Here is a 17,807-nt window from a genome sequence, read left to right as displayed (position 1 = left end):
AAAATCGCCACAACCCATTGCACTTTGGCGAAGGATTCAGTCATTGAAATGCATCATTATGCAGAAAATATGAGCAGAGTTCTCGGCATGAAAGATGACTGACAGATCAACGAGCTACTTCTTTTCTCTCCAATATGGTTGGAAGTTAAATGAAATGAAATGTGGAGGATGTTAACAGTGACAAGATGATTGACAGACCAGGTTACAGTGACAGGGTGTGTGTAACAGGTGCGACAGAGCGGTCCGTTAAACAGCAGTTGTGTGACGTGATAGTATGTCCCAAAGCTTGTTTACTCTTCTACTACACACTCAAAAGTGTGTACTTTTTCTTCACCAAAAGAGTACATTCTTTAAGGGCGTAGTATACGTAGGCGCATTGGGATGCAGCATTAGTGTTTTATCCATACTAGTATAAATATGCTGATGCTGTTCAGTGTTAATAGTTCCTTTGAAATAGCTTAGCTTTGCTTGGTTAGCAAACTGCATTGGGTCAACTTCACAGACATTTGTTTTAATTGCATGTATAGGTGACAATCAGAGATGAAAATAAATATTAAGTTAGTGTTTTAGTGACTGAACAGTGTTGAGGTCTTGAATAAAGGTTAGCGGAGATAAATGTGAATGTGTGTCAAATATATTTGCCTTTGGGTGCATGTACACATACAGAGAATTTAAATCTATTCATAAGCCTGGAGTTCAACAAAAGCTTTGACATACAACACCTTTCCCTTGCAAAATGCCACCCGCACCCATGGTTTCTTTTCTTTTTTTTTAATCAAACACACACACTGGTGCAGCACGTGCTGTCATGAGTCCTACTTCTGATGCAAGGAGAAATTAAAAGTGACATGACTCAGTAGTAGTTTCATCAGATGCTGAATGGTGTGAGAACGAATGGATTCTTGTCTGGGCCACAGAGACCCTCACACCCTCACACAGCTGTTGACCCTAACCAAGGTCATATGGCACGCTCTCACACACATACAGTAACACTCCTGAAAGCAATAGCTGTATCTCAGTGATACTCGGGTCATATTTCCCATCGGGACAATGTGAAGTCTGTGCGCAGAACGCAGGAATGCGCGCACACACACGTTTATCTGTCCCAGTGCTTTGTGAGGCATGGCAGCAGATCCAATAAACTGTAAAATCGGTGTTTTAACAGAAGGGCCCGACCTTACTCTCTCAACCGTGCATATACATATTTGTTGTGTGTGTGCAAGTCTGTGTGTGTGTGTTTGTTTGTTTATCTATGCAGTAATGTACTGTACATTAGCCCAAAAAATGTTTGGACACTTGATCACCCAAAAAACGAACATTCTGTCATCAATTACTCACCCACATGTTGTTCCAAACCTGTATAATGTTATTTTTCTTCCATGGAAAACAAAATAACATGTGAGTTCCAAAGTGAGTAATTTAAAATGTTTGGATGAACTATTGGTCACACTTTATTTTTAGGTCCAATAACAAACCATTAACTATGACTTTTGCCTCAATAAACTCCAAATTTGCTGTTTATTAATAGTTAGTAAGTTAGTTGTAAAGTTTAGGTAATGGGTAGGATTAGGGATGTAGGATATGGTCATGCAGAATATGTGCTAATAAACAAGTACTGAATAAGTAAGTAAGTACTAATAAACAGCCAATATGTTAATAATAGGCATGTTAATAAGCAATTAGTTAATAGTGAGAATTGGTCCCTAAACTCAAGTGTTACCGAACTATCTATTTAAGCTATAGCTTAAAATGTTTGAAAGTCATTGCATTAGATAAAGTAACAAACAAAGGGCCAGATTTAATAACAGCTTGTATCAGTGCATACCCTCTTTTGGTATTAAAAAACAAAAACAAAAACAAAACTACTGTTAGGATTTACTAAAGACACATAGTGAAAAATAGCGATGAACATTATTTTTGTGGCCTTATTGCCTATGCATTTGTAGTAGTTTCCTTTCAGACAAAAAATTATGAGATGAGGAGAGTATTGAAATGAATCATGCAAGGTGATATACTAAGATACAGATCTAAGATGGAAAATATATACGCACACACACACACACACATATATATATATATATATATATATATATAATTTTTTATCAACACTTCATGAACTGACTTCATACATCCACTAAAAATCACCAAAACACCAGCTGATTAAAAGCTGCTCAGTAACAATGAACAAAAGTGAAGCTATTTTTAAGAACATGCAGATGACATTTGCTTTGATATTTTGTATCTGATGTAATGAGATTCAGATATTTTTAAGTGCACTTAAGTACTTTTTTGGCCGTTGTATATAATTTTGGTTCTAACCTGAACAAATTAATCATAGAGAGACGCCAAATCAATAATATGTAACTGACATGTTTATGTTGTTCATATCTGCCAAAGTCTGAGTGGATATAAAATAAACTTTTTTATTGATAACACATGTTTATATGCATCTGCAGATCCGTTGCTGTCTTAACAGAGTGCATGCGGAACAAAACAGTTGCAAAGTTTCTGCGAGAGCGCCAGGAAAGTCTTAAACACTCCCTTCCTCTCGGCTCCTACCTGCTTAAACCTGTCCAGAGGATCCTAAAGTATCATCTACTACTGCATGTAAGTACACAAACACCCAGAATGACCTTCCTAAACACACACAGACCCTAGACATAGTACACCTGTACACAAATACTGCCCTAGACACACACACACACACACACAGATGATTGTGGCACTGATCTGAGATCACAGATGTACTGGTGTTTTGCAGGAGATCGCCACTCATCTGGAGAAGGATTCAGAGATGTATGATGTAATCCAGGAGGCCATCGACACCATGCAGAGGGTTGCCTGGCACATCAATGACATGAAGAGAAAACACGAGCATGCAGTTAGACTGCAGGTTTGTGTACCCTACACACACACACTCATATACACACTATGCACCATATAGACTATATCAGTTACTTCACAAGAATACATGAGGGTAAACTGACCTGGGCTACGTTCCCCAAAGAATTATAAGGCTAAGTAAATCATAGATTTGCCAATAGCTTCTACCATATATTTAGGCTTAGAAAAAGGGGAGTCATACAGTTGTTTAGAAAATAGTAGCTGTTTTTTTTTGCTGGCACAAGGTGCTGTAGATGGTCTACAACAGGGGTGTTCTCTTCCTTTTTACAATGTTCCTGTTGAGTTAAACACCTAAACAAGTTAATCAGGGTCTACAGGTAAATGTGTTGGAGCAAGTTGAAACTAAACTCTGGAAAAAAAAGGGCCCTACTGGAGCATGATTGGACACTCCTGGTCTACTATGTCAGCACCACACAAGGCCACCAGCAAGTAGTTCATTCGATCAAACATTGAGAATTGGTCCTTGAAAGGAAATGACCATTCTGGACCAAGTAAAATCCACTATCAACTACTTTAATTTGATTTTGGCTACAGGGTGCATGCTTTTTTATGGATGGTGTGTGGTAACAGATAGCAGAACATTATGTTTGAGACTCATCAGACATAAACGTCATTCCCAACTTGCCCTTCGGCTAAGTTAATTGATGTACGTGAAGAGTGACACTCCTCTTCTGCTCTCACCTTCTCTCTTTCAGGAGATTCAGAGTTTGCTGACTAACTGGAAGGGGCCTGATCTGATTGGCTATGGTGAGCTGGTTCTTGAGGGAACATTCCGTATCCAGAGAGCAAAAAATGAAAGAACACTCTTCCTGTTCGACAAAATTCTGCTGATCACCAAGAAACGCGAGGAGACTTACACCTACAAAGCCCATATCCTGGTGAGAGTCCATATACCTACTAGTTTCCCATTCTGGACAATCAGGTCAAGCTGGTGTTTTGGACATGGTAGCTTTATTTTTGCTGGTAGTTAAACTTTTCCAAAGTGGTCTACCAAGTCACCCTTGTCCTCACCAGCTGGTCATAATGCATTTCTCATCGACGCTTGGCTCTGGAATATGCCATTCGGGGAGCAGCTTGCATTCTTCACATCTCTTGCGATGTAGCCATGGCAAATACAAGCTACGGTCTGTGCGTGTAAAGTTTGGTGGAAAATCCAAAGGCACAAATGAGTCATTATGCAGCTACTGTAGTAAACAGCTTTGGACAGTACTCACAAAAAAGATGCAAATATACCGTAGTTTGAACCCTAATAGTACAGTGTGAAAATAGACTTGCAGGGGAGGTGGAAGCAGTTCATCCAATTGTGAAAACAACCTATTTTACCAGTTTTGGCCAGCTCGAAAAATAACTTGTTTTTGTTAAATATTTGCAGCAGTGTACACTTTCAGAAAAGAAAAAAAAAATGTTTTTTGGAAAAACTGTACCCTCAAAGGGAAACCTTTGTACCTTATTTACCCCTGAAGGCTTCATAATAGTACCATAAGGGCACATATGACTATCTTAAGGGTGTATACTATTACTACTCAAAGGTACTAGTATGAAACCTTTGTGGGTAAAGCAAGTAAAGGTGTACTGCCTCGGTGACAAGTTGTTGTAGCACTAAGTGTACTATTTTTACACATATTTCTGACAGTGTGTTAATGAAATGTGCATACATTTTTGTTATTGTTCAATAAAATGTGTGGAACTATACATTAGCTCACAGAAGTGAGTACACCCCTCACATTTTTGTAAATATTTTATTATATCTTTTCATGTGACAACACTGAAGAAATGACACTTTGCTACAATGTAAAGTAGTGAGTGTAAAGCTTGTGTAACAGTGTAAATTTGCTGTCCCCTCAAAATAACAACACACAGCCATTAATGTCTAAACCACTGGACACAAAAGTGAGTACACCCCTAAGTGAAAATGTCCAAATTGGACCCAAAGTGTCAATATTTTGTGTGGCCACCATTATTTTCCAGCACTGCCTTAACCCTCTTGGGCATGGAGTTCACCAGAGCTTCACAGGTTGCCACTGGAGTCCTCTTCCACTCCTCCATGACGACATCACGGAGCTGGTGGATATTAGAGACCTTGCGCTCCTCCACCTTCCGTTTGAGGATCCCCCACAGATGCTCATGCTTGGCCAGTTCATCACCTTTACCCTCAGCTTCTTTAGCAAGGCAGTGGTTGTCTTGGAGGTGTGTTTGGGGTCGTTATCATGTTGGAATAATGCCCTGCGGCCCAGTCTCCGAAGGGAGGGGATCATGCTCTGCTTCAGTATGTCACAGTACATGTTGGCATTCATGGTTCTCTCAATGAACTGTAGCTCCCCAGTGCCGGCAACACTCATGCAGCCCCAGACCATGACACTCGCACCACCATGCTTGACTGTAGGCAAGACACACGTGACTTTGTACTCCTCACCTGGTTGCCGCCACACACACTTGACACCATCTGAACCAAATAAGTTTATCTTGGTCTCATCAGACCACAGCACATGGTTCCAGTAATCCATGTCCTTAGTCTGCTTGTCTTCAGCAAACTGTTTGCGGGCTTTCTTGTGCATCATCTTTAGAAGAGGCTTCCTTCTGGGACGACAGCCATGCAGACCAATTTGATGCAGTGTGCGGCGTATGGTCTGAGCACTGACAGGCACCCACCCCTTCAACCTCTGCAGCAATGCTGGCAGCACTCATACGTCTATTTCCCGAACACAACCTCTGGATATGACGCTGAGCACGTGCACTCAACTTCTTTGAGGCGAGGCCTGTTCTGAGTGGAACCTGTCCTGTTAAACCGCTGTATGGTGCTGCAGCTCAGTTTCAGGGTCTTGGCAATCTTCTTATAGCCTATGCCATCTTTATGTAGAGCAACAATTCTTTTTTTCAGATCCTCAGAGAGTTCTTTGCCATGAGGTGCCATGTTGAACTTCCAGTGACCAGTATGAGAGAGTGAGAGCGATAACACCAAATTTAACTCACCTGCTCCCCATTCACACCTGAGACCTTGTAACACTAACGAATCACATGACACTGGGAAGAGAAAATGGCTAATTGGGCCCAATTTGGACATTTTCACTTAGGGGTGTACTCACTTTTGTGGTCAGCGGTTTAGACATTAATGGCTGTGTGTTGAGTTATTTTGAGGGGACAACAAATTTACACTGTTATACAAGCTGTACACTCACTACTTTACATTGTAGCAAAGTGTCATTTCTTCAGTGTTGTCACATGAAAAGATATAATAAAATATTTATAAAAATGTGAGGGGTGTACTCACTTCTGTGAGATGCTGTAAATGACAGTGATCTCTTTAATCTATATTCTGTTTCTCTACATTTTTCCAGTGCTGTAACCTAATGTTGGTAGAAGTCATTCCTAAAGAGCCTCTAAGCTTCAGCGTGTTTCACTACAAGAACCCCAAACTTCAACACACTGTGCAGGTAATATTTCAAACTTTCTCACACACGCACACAAACAGCATGTAACCAAAGTTGTGTTAAACTCACAGTGGAATGTCCAGCCCGAGGCCAGGCTTCTGACGGACAGCCAATCGCCTTGAACTTTACCCTAGTAAAACCACACCCCTTTACCTACAGGCTTCAGCATGTATGAATATACGCACACAAAAGTGATGTTACGTACGAGTCGCGCCTAAAGCCAGTGTTGGTACATCTGACCTTTGTGTTGGACCTCAGCCGAGTAGTCATAAATATGATGCAGAACGCTTGTAAATCACCTTGCCTCCTAATTATTGAACGGCTCACCGTCATCTCAGCAGCTAGTACATGTCCAGTAATATGTACTCCATGACTTCATAACCTCTTAGGGGTTAGTACATCCATCTATCCATCAATCTATCCATCTATTGATATTTTTCACAGCATTACAGTAACAAAAATGTATTTTAGCCTGAATTATGAATTCTCACAGCAGGATGTTGGGTTTTACTGTCTCTGAAATGAACCGTGTATAAGTGCGTCACTGCTGAGTAGCAGTTCCAGTCAACCACATCTGTGTGTTAGTTACAGATTCTGCTGACGTTCACCCAGTTGATGAAAGTGTTTGTTTTGATTTTGATGACTGGTGTTGATGTTCTTTGATAGTGGGATGTCTCGGTCACAGTAGTTTCAAAGGTGTGTTGGTAATTGATCTTAAACTTGCAGATTGTGCTGATATGTTTCTAATCCACTTTTAGGCGAAGTCTCAACAGGACAAGAAAATGTGGGTCCTGCATCTAAAACGGCTGATCCTTGAAAACCATCCTGCCAAAATACCGGCCAAGGTTAGAACGTGCACATACGCACATTGTCCTAGCTCTGCTTCTGTACAATGTACTCTGTAATTAGGCAGCTGTGGCCGAATCTGGCTATTCACACTCAACTGTGTCATGATAAAGTAGTTCAACTCAGAGAGAATAAAAGAATTTAAAAGGTGGAGCAGGAATTTCTGTACTTACAGAAGTTAAGACAGTGCCACCCAGAGGCCATTTAGAAATGCATTTTTTTTTTGTTTGCTCATTTCTAGGCTCATTAATGTGCCTTTAAGTTTTTCTTCTATGTGCATTTACTTTACCTTCAGTAAGGTAAATCATGTGTAAATTTGTCAATCATATTTTGCCTCAATTTAAAAAAGGACAAATTATTTTGCATGAAAATAAATTAAGCCACCTTTTTTGGCATTGACATTTTTTTTTTTCCACCGAAATTCACATTACTTTAATACAATAACCCCATTTTATTTTAATAGCTTAATTCATAAAATGAACCATGTCTAATTTTATAAAATAATAATAATAATAAATTACTGCAAAAAATACAATAATATGTTTTATTAAAAATTTGTAGAAATTAAAATTAGTTCATGAAATATTATTATACATAGTAAACACAAATAAATACTAAAAGGAAGTGTTTAAGGAAGGTTTTATTTCTGTCTCTGCAGGCTAAGCAGGCCATTCTGGAGATGGATACTGCAAGTAAGCATTATTTTAACTTCAAACTGAAAGCTACACAGCACTATATTTAGCACTTTCTGTTTGTTTACGAAGACTATTTTTCAGACACTATTCTTAACTTTTTTTTCAGACCACCCAAGTTTTAACTACAACTCTGATGACAAGAGAGTGAACACTAAAGAGGGTCCTTCGCCCCGGAGAGTACGCAGGAAGACAGGTGAGACCCATGGCAAATACAACAAACAAACAACAATTTTTCACTGATCATGTTTACTCATTATTTTTGTCTCTCCCTCTGTTTTGCCGTTTCATCAGAGCCCTTATCGAAGTTATTGAAAAACTCCAAACATATAAGTAAGTAGCATTCATATGAAAAATTATAATTGAGAAAAAAAATATGCTAAAATAATATTAATCTTTTAAACATTGTGGCATTTTTTCTTTCTCTCTTCCTTATTGTTGCTGTAGTATCCAGTCCAGATATTCCGAAGGTAAAGAACACCACCCATAGCATGCAAGCATTAATCCATTATACAAATCTGATGAAAAATCTTTAAAAAGTAAATTAAAAAATATATTTGCTCCTCACAGCGTTCTAGTTTGGGAGTCACCCTGCTGTCACCTGTTGCCAATTTGGGTACTATTGGCCGATCCCGTAGCCTTGTCAGCGAATCACAGGAATCTCTGGACCCTGGTGACCACAGTGATGTTGACGACGAGCCACATCCACAGGATGCTGACGATGAGGACGATACCGGTTTGGTGAGTCTGAATTGACATTTGATGTTTTATTTTAATCCTATTAATAATTACTTAGGGGCCTGTTAAATTAGCAGAAAACAAGGGCATCGTAGTTAGTAAAGGTTTTAAGATCTGAGGTGCTAACATATTGAAGACCAAAAAAAGAACAAGGGAACATAGGCATACGAAAGATGTATCTAAAAAACACCCGGAAAATCTGTATAGCAATGCCCTCACAACACCTTAATTTTGTGCTTGCAATTTTTGCAAGAAACCGCACCTCTCTCATTTTCAAATGTAAGGCTCTGGTTTATATTTCATTTTCATTGATTATGAATAATATTCAAAGAGTCAACTTTTGAATGATCAGAGTTCTGGGGGCAAGCTGAGAGTACCAGGGAAGGGCAGCCGGAAAAGACTGAACCAGCAAGTGTCGGTGGACAGCATTGACCAGTGGAGAAACCACAACCTTACCCATGCAGACCTCCAGGTAAGGACATAGTGTGGTACATAAAGTGGCTAGGACATAGTTGACACCAATAATTATTTTGTGGTTCCTGCAGCCCTAATCGTATGTATGGTAAAAGTGATTATTCATTTTTTCATTCAGACTGCTAAAGAATCCCTGCAAAATAAGGTAATCACGCCCCCTATCCTAAGGGTTACCGCACCTCCAGAAGGAGACAGAGATGAACGCTACTCTCGCATGCTGGGAACAGGAGAGGAACCTTCCTTCCGCAACATATGGACAGACCATCGAGTCCGCAGGGCTATGTTTCCAACTCGTCAAAAGAGTTTTCAAATTGACGATGATGAAGACATCTATCAGATGTTCATGCCAACGGAGAATGATATGAGCAGTCATGATGCCGAGAGTGACCATGAGGCTGCTGACCATCCAGAAAGACCCTGTAGCTGGCATGTTGAACAAACTAAAACATCACGGCTAGACCTCCCCACAAGCAGGAGCAGAGTACTTCGCAGGGCCAACAGTGTTGGAGAAAACCAAAGTGAGCGACAAAGCCCTACCAAGCGAGCCCTACAAGAAGAAGAGACCACCAACCAGACTGAGTCTTCAAGCAATGAAATCTCAGGGTCATCTTCTGCCGAGCAGTTAACAATTGATGATATCGAGAATGTTTATGACAACATTAGCTATGAGGAGCTTCAGGCCATGGGGCTTATCCGCAAGGATCAAGTTAACCATGGAGACTCGGAGGTATCAGAGGTCAAATCTAGGATAACACCACAAGTTATAATAACTCCAACTGAAACCGAGAGTTCATGTGAGAGCAATAGGTCTTCTGGTCAAGGCGGGGAGCCGCTTGAGACATGTGAACTGCAAATTGTTGAGGATGAGGAGAATGTCTATGATACCATTGTCTTCCAGGAGCCCCCAGTTCTTACAGCTGTGAAGGATCAGGGAAAACCAGTGAGTTTGCAGACATATGAAGTAGACCTCATGGCTAGCCAGAGTTTAGGAGGGTTTGCGTCTGAGGAAAAACTCTGTCCTAAAAATAAGACAGAGGTTGAACAGCCTCACATTCCCTCTTCTGCAATTTCAGACACTGAAACATCTCAGCTTCCCACAGCTGATCACACATTAGAGCAAGTGGAAGAGATCTGGACAGATTTGGAAAACTACATCCGGAACAATGAAAAGAAGCCAGATAGACTTCCAGCTGCATTTCCTGTAAGTGGAACTGACAATGCATGTAAAACACAGGACTCTCCCAAAAAAGTGCATGATACCCCACGCAAAGCACAAGACTCTCCACGAAAAACACATAACTCCCCAAGTAAAGGGAACAGGCTGCAACAAAGAGCTAGTGATTCCCAATGCAAAGCACAAGAATCTCCAAGTAAGAAAGCCAATTCTGCACAAAAATCAAATGATTCTCCATGTAAATTACCCTTAAAAACAGTCCCTGTTTGTGCTGAATCTGGGTCACCCAACCCACCAGCCTCTAACCCCGCTCCAGCTCTCCAGATCCCTATCCTCAACATTCCCGAAATTGTAGAAACTAAGCTGGATGAGAAAGACGAAGCGTCTTCTCCTGCAGCACCTTCCCTTCCACTCCCTCCTACCCCTGAGCCTCAACCTGGTACAGTGAAGAGCATCCGCAAAAAACTTGCAAGATTAAGCAGCGGAAGCTTCAGGATGGACGATGATGATATCCCTTCACCAAAGGACTCAGAGCTTCAGACCATGTTTAGTAGCTTGGACTCAGGCTCCTCTAATCTGCTGCTGGGTGTGGAAGCTGGGGACCAGTTTCTTGAGCTTGGAGAGAAGGGCAAGAACAGAGTGTTCCTCATGGCTAGACAGTACAGTCAGAAGATCAAAAAGGCCAATCAGTTACTGAAGATGAAGAGCATGGACCATGAACCCAGTTGTGCTAAGCTAAGGCTAGGCAAACAGAAAGACTTGGCATCCATACTGGAGGAGAAGAAACAAGGTGGCAGTGCAATAGGTAAGACACACTTGTATGGCAAATGTTTTTTTTTTTCTTTGTTCTACAATGTTTTATTCATAAAGATTAAACATATGATTGGTTTATGAATGCCTCTGTCTTCCTCTCTTCTGCTTAGGTGCAAGAATAGCAGAGTACTCTCATCTGTATGAACAGGTGGTTTTTAAAGGCTCTCCAACCACTCCTCCAGTTCTGAAGTCATCAATCAGTATTGCCGGCCCCCATCCGCTTTTCCCCAGCACTACATCCTCCCCTTCCTTATCTGAGAGCTCTAGCCAAGAGCCAGACTGGTTGAACTGCACTTACAGTAATGGAGAACTTGCTGATTTTGTGTCTTGGCCAGCAGAAAAAACAGTATGCACTTCAACCCCACAGATAGGACTGGCACCCGCAAGTTCTACTCCTGCTTTGAAGAACCTCCCTCCTACTCCAAGTACTCCACCCAATCAGCGTTGGAGTGCTTTTGTGACACCAATTAAAGATGACTCTGATCACATTTACTCTTCAATTGGACCACGCAATGCCAAGGTGTCACCCTATAATCGCTGCCAGTCCTCATCTTCACTGATAGACCAGACCGGAAAAGAGAATGGCAGGGGTCCAAGTAATCAGGTGTGGGAGGTGAACGGAAACGAATCAAGGACACACATGCCGCGGCAGCACAGCCTTCCAGATTGCCCCGTCCAAGGGACTTCAGACCTCTCAGCACCATGTGATATCACACTGAGGGACTCGCAGCAAATACTGGTGCTCAACAAAAAGGTGCCACTGAATGCGCAAAGTGCCACTGAGAATTATCTGGCCAACTTTAAAGACACTGGAGATGATGATGACGACTATGTAGAGATCCGTTCTGAAGATGAGGGTGAGGAGCAGAAGCAGGAAACTGCTCCACCGCACAATCTGCCTGGAACTGCAATAAATTACTGCAACCCACCTCAAGGCAGCATGCAAACCCTTGTAAAAGGACAGCAGGTTTCCACTGACCCTGAGATGGCTCTGCAGGGATACTTGTGGAATGATCCGGATTGCAGCCAGCAAGGTGCGAATCAGCCCACTATTGTCCAGTCACTGAGGGAAAAGTTCCAGTGTCTCAGCTCGAGCAGTTTTGCATAGGAAGCAGGAAAGATGGACAACATGTCACATACTTAGGACACAGGAAGAAATGAGACAAACTTAAACTTCCACATGGAACATGTTACACAACTTAAAGACACAACACAAAGCACAAGACATACTACAGTACATTTTAACTCTAATTCATTGTACTTTACAGAGCTAAATGCACTCAACAGCATACGATTTGTAAATGATGGATTCAGCATTACTCTGCTCATCTCTACACTTGAATTGAGTTAAACACGGTAGTTATATATCCAAGCAGAACACTGTACACATCTTTCAAATGATTTATCTTATCTCTCTTTTTCTTAATATGAAGAGCCAATAATTATATAACATGAAAAGTCATCTACATGTCAGATCATGATTTAAGAAAAGAAAGAAAATTCAAAGAAACACATTGGCTACATGGGCTTGAATGGCAGGCACAAGTTAAACTTATTTCTCTCTAAACCTGTTACAATATTCTCAAACTACTGGTTATAATATTCTAGTACATGTATATAAATGTTGCCATACAAGCTTTAAGATAAGCCACATAAGGTGCACATGAATGGTGATGTTAATTAAATGATCTGCCGTAATTTCAGCGTAAACAACAGTTCCTTAAGCCAATAATTAAATGTTTGTTTTTTAATTGTGTAGAAGTTAGTAAATTTGGTCATGTAGGTGGCTGCATCTACAGGAAACTATGCTAACATCAGCCAGTGACCATTCAGTGTGTAATTTGTAATATTTGCATGCCACATTTTTGAGAGTCCAGGAATACATAGAATCCATATATATTTTACTATGCTGTACATTAGGTATAGATATAGATTTATCAGTCTGGAAAGTAATAAGTATATTTAAAAATGTGATCTCGTTTTGCTAAAATCCTAGATACAATCAACCATGCCTCAGACATAAGCGTATTGTCAGTAATTATGGCATAAAATTACTATACTGCTTTTAGATTTAATTTTTGCTATAGCATCATTTCAGGAACACCACTTGTAAATGTAATTGGCAAAAATGACAGGACGATATAATTTATAGCGTGTTAATTTTAGGTTAATCTGATTTGTTCAGGGACCATGATGGAGATTAAGGAGTTTGAGGTGTCACAAATGTACTGTAATTGGATGTAAATTTGAATTTAATACTGTGTTGTCGGATCATTTAATTGTTTAGTGTTTAAAATATTCAGCATTGGCTGTCCCCACCCTGTCTCTGCCTTCAAACTACACACTGGTTGGCTCACACACTGTCTGTCATCCCAAAGATTTAGCTATTTTTATTAGTGATTTTCACAGCACATTTCTGTTTATTGTTCTTATTTATTTACTTCTGGGAAAATGTTGTTTACCCCTCCCCGCACCACCACCATTTTGAATGGTGGTTCATCTGGTATGAAAAAGTTTCAAATGTGCTGTGAATATTGCAGTGTCTCTGCTTTTCTGCGCATTGTTCAAAGACGTTACCTTATCAAAATGTTACAACGAAAGAAGAAATCTCCTAAAATCATGATCTATTAAGTACCATTGTAAATAATCTGATGGAAGCTTTGAATGAAGTATGTTTATATAGTTTTTCTTTCATTTTTATTTAGTTGTACATTTTGTTTTCTGTTTCACTGGTGGGGACTGTTATCCATTGGAATCGTTACTTTTGCACTTTCCCTCCTTTTAAACATTCTATTTGTAAAGATGTACATTTTCATGAATGTTGCCATTCACCTATTTTCGTGATCTTAATTTAAGGTTTTGCCATTTTTTTTTTATAACTGCCTAGTTGTAACTGGTCAAAGATGTAATGTAGGCAACAAATAAACATTCAATTAAAACAAAACTGATTTTGCCTTTAGTTTTGCCATCACAAAGTTAAGTGTTTGTTTATATAATTTTTTCTTCAGTCGTTTTTTTACCAAGCAAATGAACCTTTGGGTCATTCCGTGTCGACCGGTCTCCGCCTCAAATTTGTGATTTTGTCAATATTTTTTCTGAAGAAAGATAAAAACCATGTATAGTGATGTAAGCCAAAACATTAAATGTCACACACGTATATTTAGAGTAATCCACTATTTTGTAGAGGGGGGGTCAAAATGGTTTGCATGCCTGTAGCTCAAGAAGTATTAAATATATCTTTTATATTTTGGGTCTTAACAAACTTTCCTTTTGGCATCTTTATTTTTAAGGCCCTATATGGTTTGGTTCCAGAGATATTGGGATCTAAAAATGGTTCCTAGAGTAAATTGTTAAATTGTACACCTTTTCTGTGGTCAAAAATCAAATGTGGGTCACTTTGCATACAGATGATTTTATTATTATTATTTTTTTAAGAGAAGGGTCTGTAGAGCAAATAATGTTAAAACTAGAAGTGAATTTTGTTACCCTCTATCAATACAATTGCATATAATTTACCTGTCTGCGTGCCATAAATATTCTTTTTCCAAAGTTTGCATGCCTGTAACTCAAGAAATATTAAAGATATCTGAATATGACTGAAGGGCCTCGAAAATCAAGATTCCAAAAGAAAAGTTTATTCAGAACTAATATATATATATATATATTGTATATATTAGGGGTGTCAACGTTAACACGTTAACGCATGCTATTAATCTAAAAATGTTAACACGTTAATATGTTTTTAACGCAAATTAATCGTTTAATAAGGTTTGACCCCAACTTCTTCCCGTCATCGCAGTGCGGAAGGTTATCTATCATTGTCTGATGAGGGTACAGCGAACCAGTGTTGCCAGGGTAACGGCACAAGTGGGCTATTTTGAAAATACAGTCGCGGGAAAAATTACAGAGCTGTGGGTTGCGTTTTTTTGGGCTACTTTTATAATGTACCGCAGCCGCCCAAAGTGTATATAGAGAAATAAAAATGAAAATAGATCCTTTTACTAATGTGTATTATACTTGGAATGGATCCCTGGCAACTTAAGAACGGAGAGGCTGTTGTAGCATCACAAACAACGTGAGTTTCAACAGAGCACATGTTAAGGCTTTTACACAGCAGAAATAAACATGACAACAGCCACTATAGATTATATAAGATAATAAACACACGATTACGATAGGATATGGTTTGTATGTGATTTTCTTGAGATGAATGTGTACGTCTGAAATGCTAATTTGTGCAGCGAAATAAAAGGCTATAAATAGCATATTTTAACAACAGTAAACGACCAAATTCCACATGTGATTGCAAAAGGAAGTTATTACAAACACTTGATGGTGGTTTGAAGTGAGTTCTGAGTAAAAGTGTATTATTAATCTCATAAACTGTCTTATGAAGCATGATGCTAATGTTAGCTCTAATGCAGCTGCAGAACAGGTCCAATTCTTCTTTATAATGCATTTTGTCATAATACTTATTAACGTAAGGGCGCAAGATGTACAAATACTACAAATGTTTTGTTGTATTTATTTAGAAATACTTTTGGTAATAGTTGTGTAAATGTATACTGGGATTGAAGCGATGTGGCTTGGTAAACATTTTATTGCCAGTATAAAGGCTGATAATGGCTGAATAAAAACAAAAGAATAATGATAAAAGAATAATAAGGATTATGTCTCATACCTGGCGGAAGTTTCCTTAAACTAGTTTGTCAAGCATTTCTTTATTTCAACACATTTACAGGTAAATCCTAGTATTTTAAATTTGTGATTAATCACAGTCCATGACTGTGATTAACATGATTCAATTTTTTAATCAATCGACAGCACTAATATATAATATATATATATATATATATATATTGGTCTGCCTGATCAGTTTAGGGCATAATAATAATAATAATCCTTACAAATACAATAGTGTGGTTTAAATTGAACCCTCTGATGTGTTTGATTTTTTTTTCTTTGCATGTACCATATCTACATATCAGCCATAATGCAGAAAAAAAGCACACAGCAGTAAAGGTTGAAACTGCAAAACATCAGAAGTGTAAAGGAAACAAACACACTCACAAACATGCTTATACACACATACAAACACACACAGAGTGGCTTGACTTTCCCATTGTCAATACCAGATCTTTGCTAAAAATAAATGCAAGTTCTGATGAAAATATGAAGGTTGTGATGTTGCATTACATTGTCAAAACAATGCACAAAGAAAAAGCACAATGTTATCAAAGCTAAAGGTGTTCCAACAAAATATTAGTGTGCAACATTTTTTGGACAGGCAAAAGTCGACTTTCAGTAGGGTTAAGCTCAGGACTCTGTGGTGGCAAATCTCACAATCTGAGCCTGATGAATCTTGTCATTGTCATTATGGAATATGGACATCTACATCTTCCGACATGGTTGTTTGAGAAATGAAAAGCTACACTGCATCAGTTAGGGTTCATAGAATTGTTACAAAACATACAACATTGCAGAAACATGTGTTTTCTTATTTGTGTAGGCAGCACCTATTTTTGGCCATTTATACAACCCCTGGGAGAAATTATGGAATCACCACACTTAGATGATGTTCACCCAAATATTTTACTTTATAAGAAATAAACAAATCACATATATATAACACAAATCAATTTTTGTTTAATAATTCAACACTGTTTATGTGTAACGTACTTCAAACAAATGAAATTACACTTTTAATTAATGGAACATTATTTTGTATATCAAGTAGAGGAAAAAAAATGTGGAATCATTCAATGTTGAAGAAAAGATTATGGAATCAGCTTGTAATTTGCATTTCTGAAACAAATACCAGCTGCACATATTTAAAATGCTAATTAGTCAGCAGTTAAAAGAGAGTGCTTGCACACCTTAACGAGCTGTTGGACTTGGCTAATTTAAAGGAAACGTGGCCCAAACAAGAGAGCTGTCAGTTGAAATGATGGAAAGGATTATAAAACTCCTTCAAGGAGGAAATGGACCTTCTTGGGTGGAAGACTCCTTCTTGACAGGAGTCAATGTATGTGACAGAACTGTAAGAAACCGGCTGAGTGAAACGAGATTTACATATAGAAAATCAAAACGAAAACCAGCATTAATACCTACAGTAAACAGAAGAAAACAAGGTTACAGAGGGCTAAAGAGAAGTCATGGAGTGCGGATGATTGAATGAAAGTGATATTCGGCGATAAATCACAAATCTGCATTGGACAAGGAGATGATGCTGGAACTTTTGTCTGGTGCCATTCTAATGAGATGCATAAAGATGACTGCCTGAAGAAAACAATCAAATTTCCCAACTCATTTATGATATGGGATTGCATGTCAGGTATAGGACCAGGGGAAATGGCAATCCTTACCTCAACAGTCAACACATTGACATTTTGTTTAGTGATTATGTCATTTTTCAGGATAATAATGCATCTTGCCACAGAGCAAAGAGTTTTAGCTTTTCATCGGGAAAGGCATATCAACTCAATGACGTGGCCAGCAAACAGACCAGATCTCAATCCGATTTTTAAAAAAAAAAATATGGTGAAAAAAAAACTGGTCCATGGCAAGTCACCATCTTGCAAAGCTGATCTGTCAACTGCTATTCAAGAAAGTTGGAACCAGCTTGATGAAGAATATTATTTTTCATTAGTGAAGTCCATGCCCTAAAGAATTCAGGCCATCATAAAAGCCAGAGGAGCAAGAATTATTTATTTTTTTTGGTTGATTCCATATTTTTTT

At 38.9% G+C, this 17,807-nt stretch overlaps 1 protein-coding gene across 3 annotated transcripts in view; it reads left to right on the top strand.

Annotated features, from left to right (window-relative positions):
• Window positions 1-14,013, top strand: part of LOC131532473 (pleckstrin homology domain-containing family G member 1) — a 45,139-nt gene extending 31,126 nt beyond the window's left edge. For all 3 annotated transcript variants that reach the window (XM_058764153.1, XM_058764151.1, XM_058764150.1), the window contains exons 6-18: window positions 2,457-2,607; window positions 2,762-2,893; window positions 3,600-3,782; window positions 6,240-6,335; window positions 7,091-7,177; window positions 7,837-7,870; window positions 7,980-8,066; window positions 8,165-8,203; window positions 8,318-8,340; window positions 8,441-8,611; window positions 8,961-9,080; window positions 9,201-11,061; window positions 11,180-14,013. In XM_058764153.1, the coding sequence (XP_058620136.1) occupies window positions 2,457-2,607; window positions 2,762-2,893; window positions 3,600-3,782; window positions 6,240-6,335; window positions 7,091-7,177; window positions 7,837-7,870; window positions 7,980-8,066; window positions 8,165-8,203; window positions 8,318-8,340; window positions 8,441-8,611; window positions 8,961-9,080; window positions 9,201-11,061; window positions 11,180-12,177 (3,982 nt within the window). In that variant the 3' untranslated portion in view covers window positions 12,178-14,013. The remainder of the gene's footprint in view (window positions 1-2,456; window positions 2,608-2,761; window positions 2,894-3,599; window positions 3,783-6,239; window positions 6,336-7,090; window positions 7,178-7,836; window positions 7,871-7,979; window positions 8,067-8,164; window positions 8,204-8,317; window positions 8,341-8,440; window positions 8,612-8,960; window positions 9,081-9,200; window positions 11,062-11,179) is intronic.
• The last annotated feature ends 3,794 nt before the right edge of the window (window positions 14,014-17,807 follow it).

Source organism: Onychostoma macrolepis, chromosome 23 (genome assembly GCF_012432095.1).
Source record: "Onychostoma macrolepis isolate SWU-2019 chromosome 23, ASM1243209v1, whole genome shotgun sequence".
NCBI classification, from domain to species: Eukaryota; Metazoa; Chordata; class Actinopteri; order Cypriniformes; family Cyprinidae; genus Onychostoma; species Onychostoma macrolepis.
This window is presented reverse-complemented; position numbering and strand designations above follow the sequence as displayed.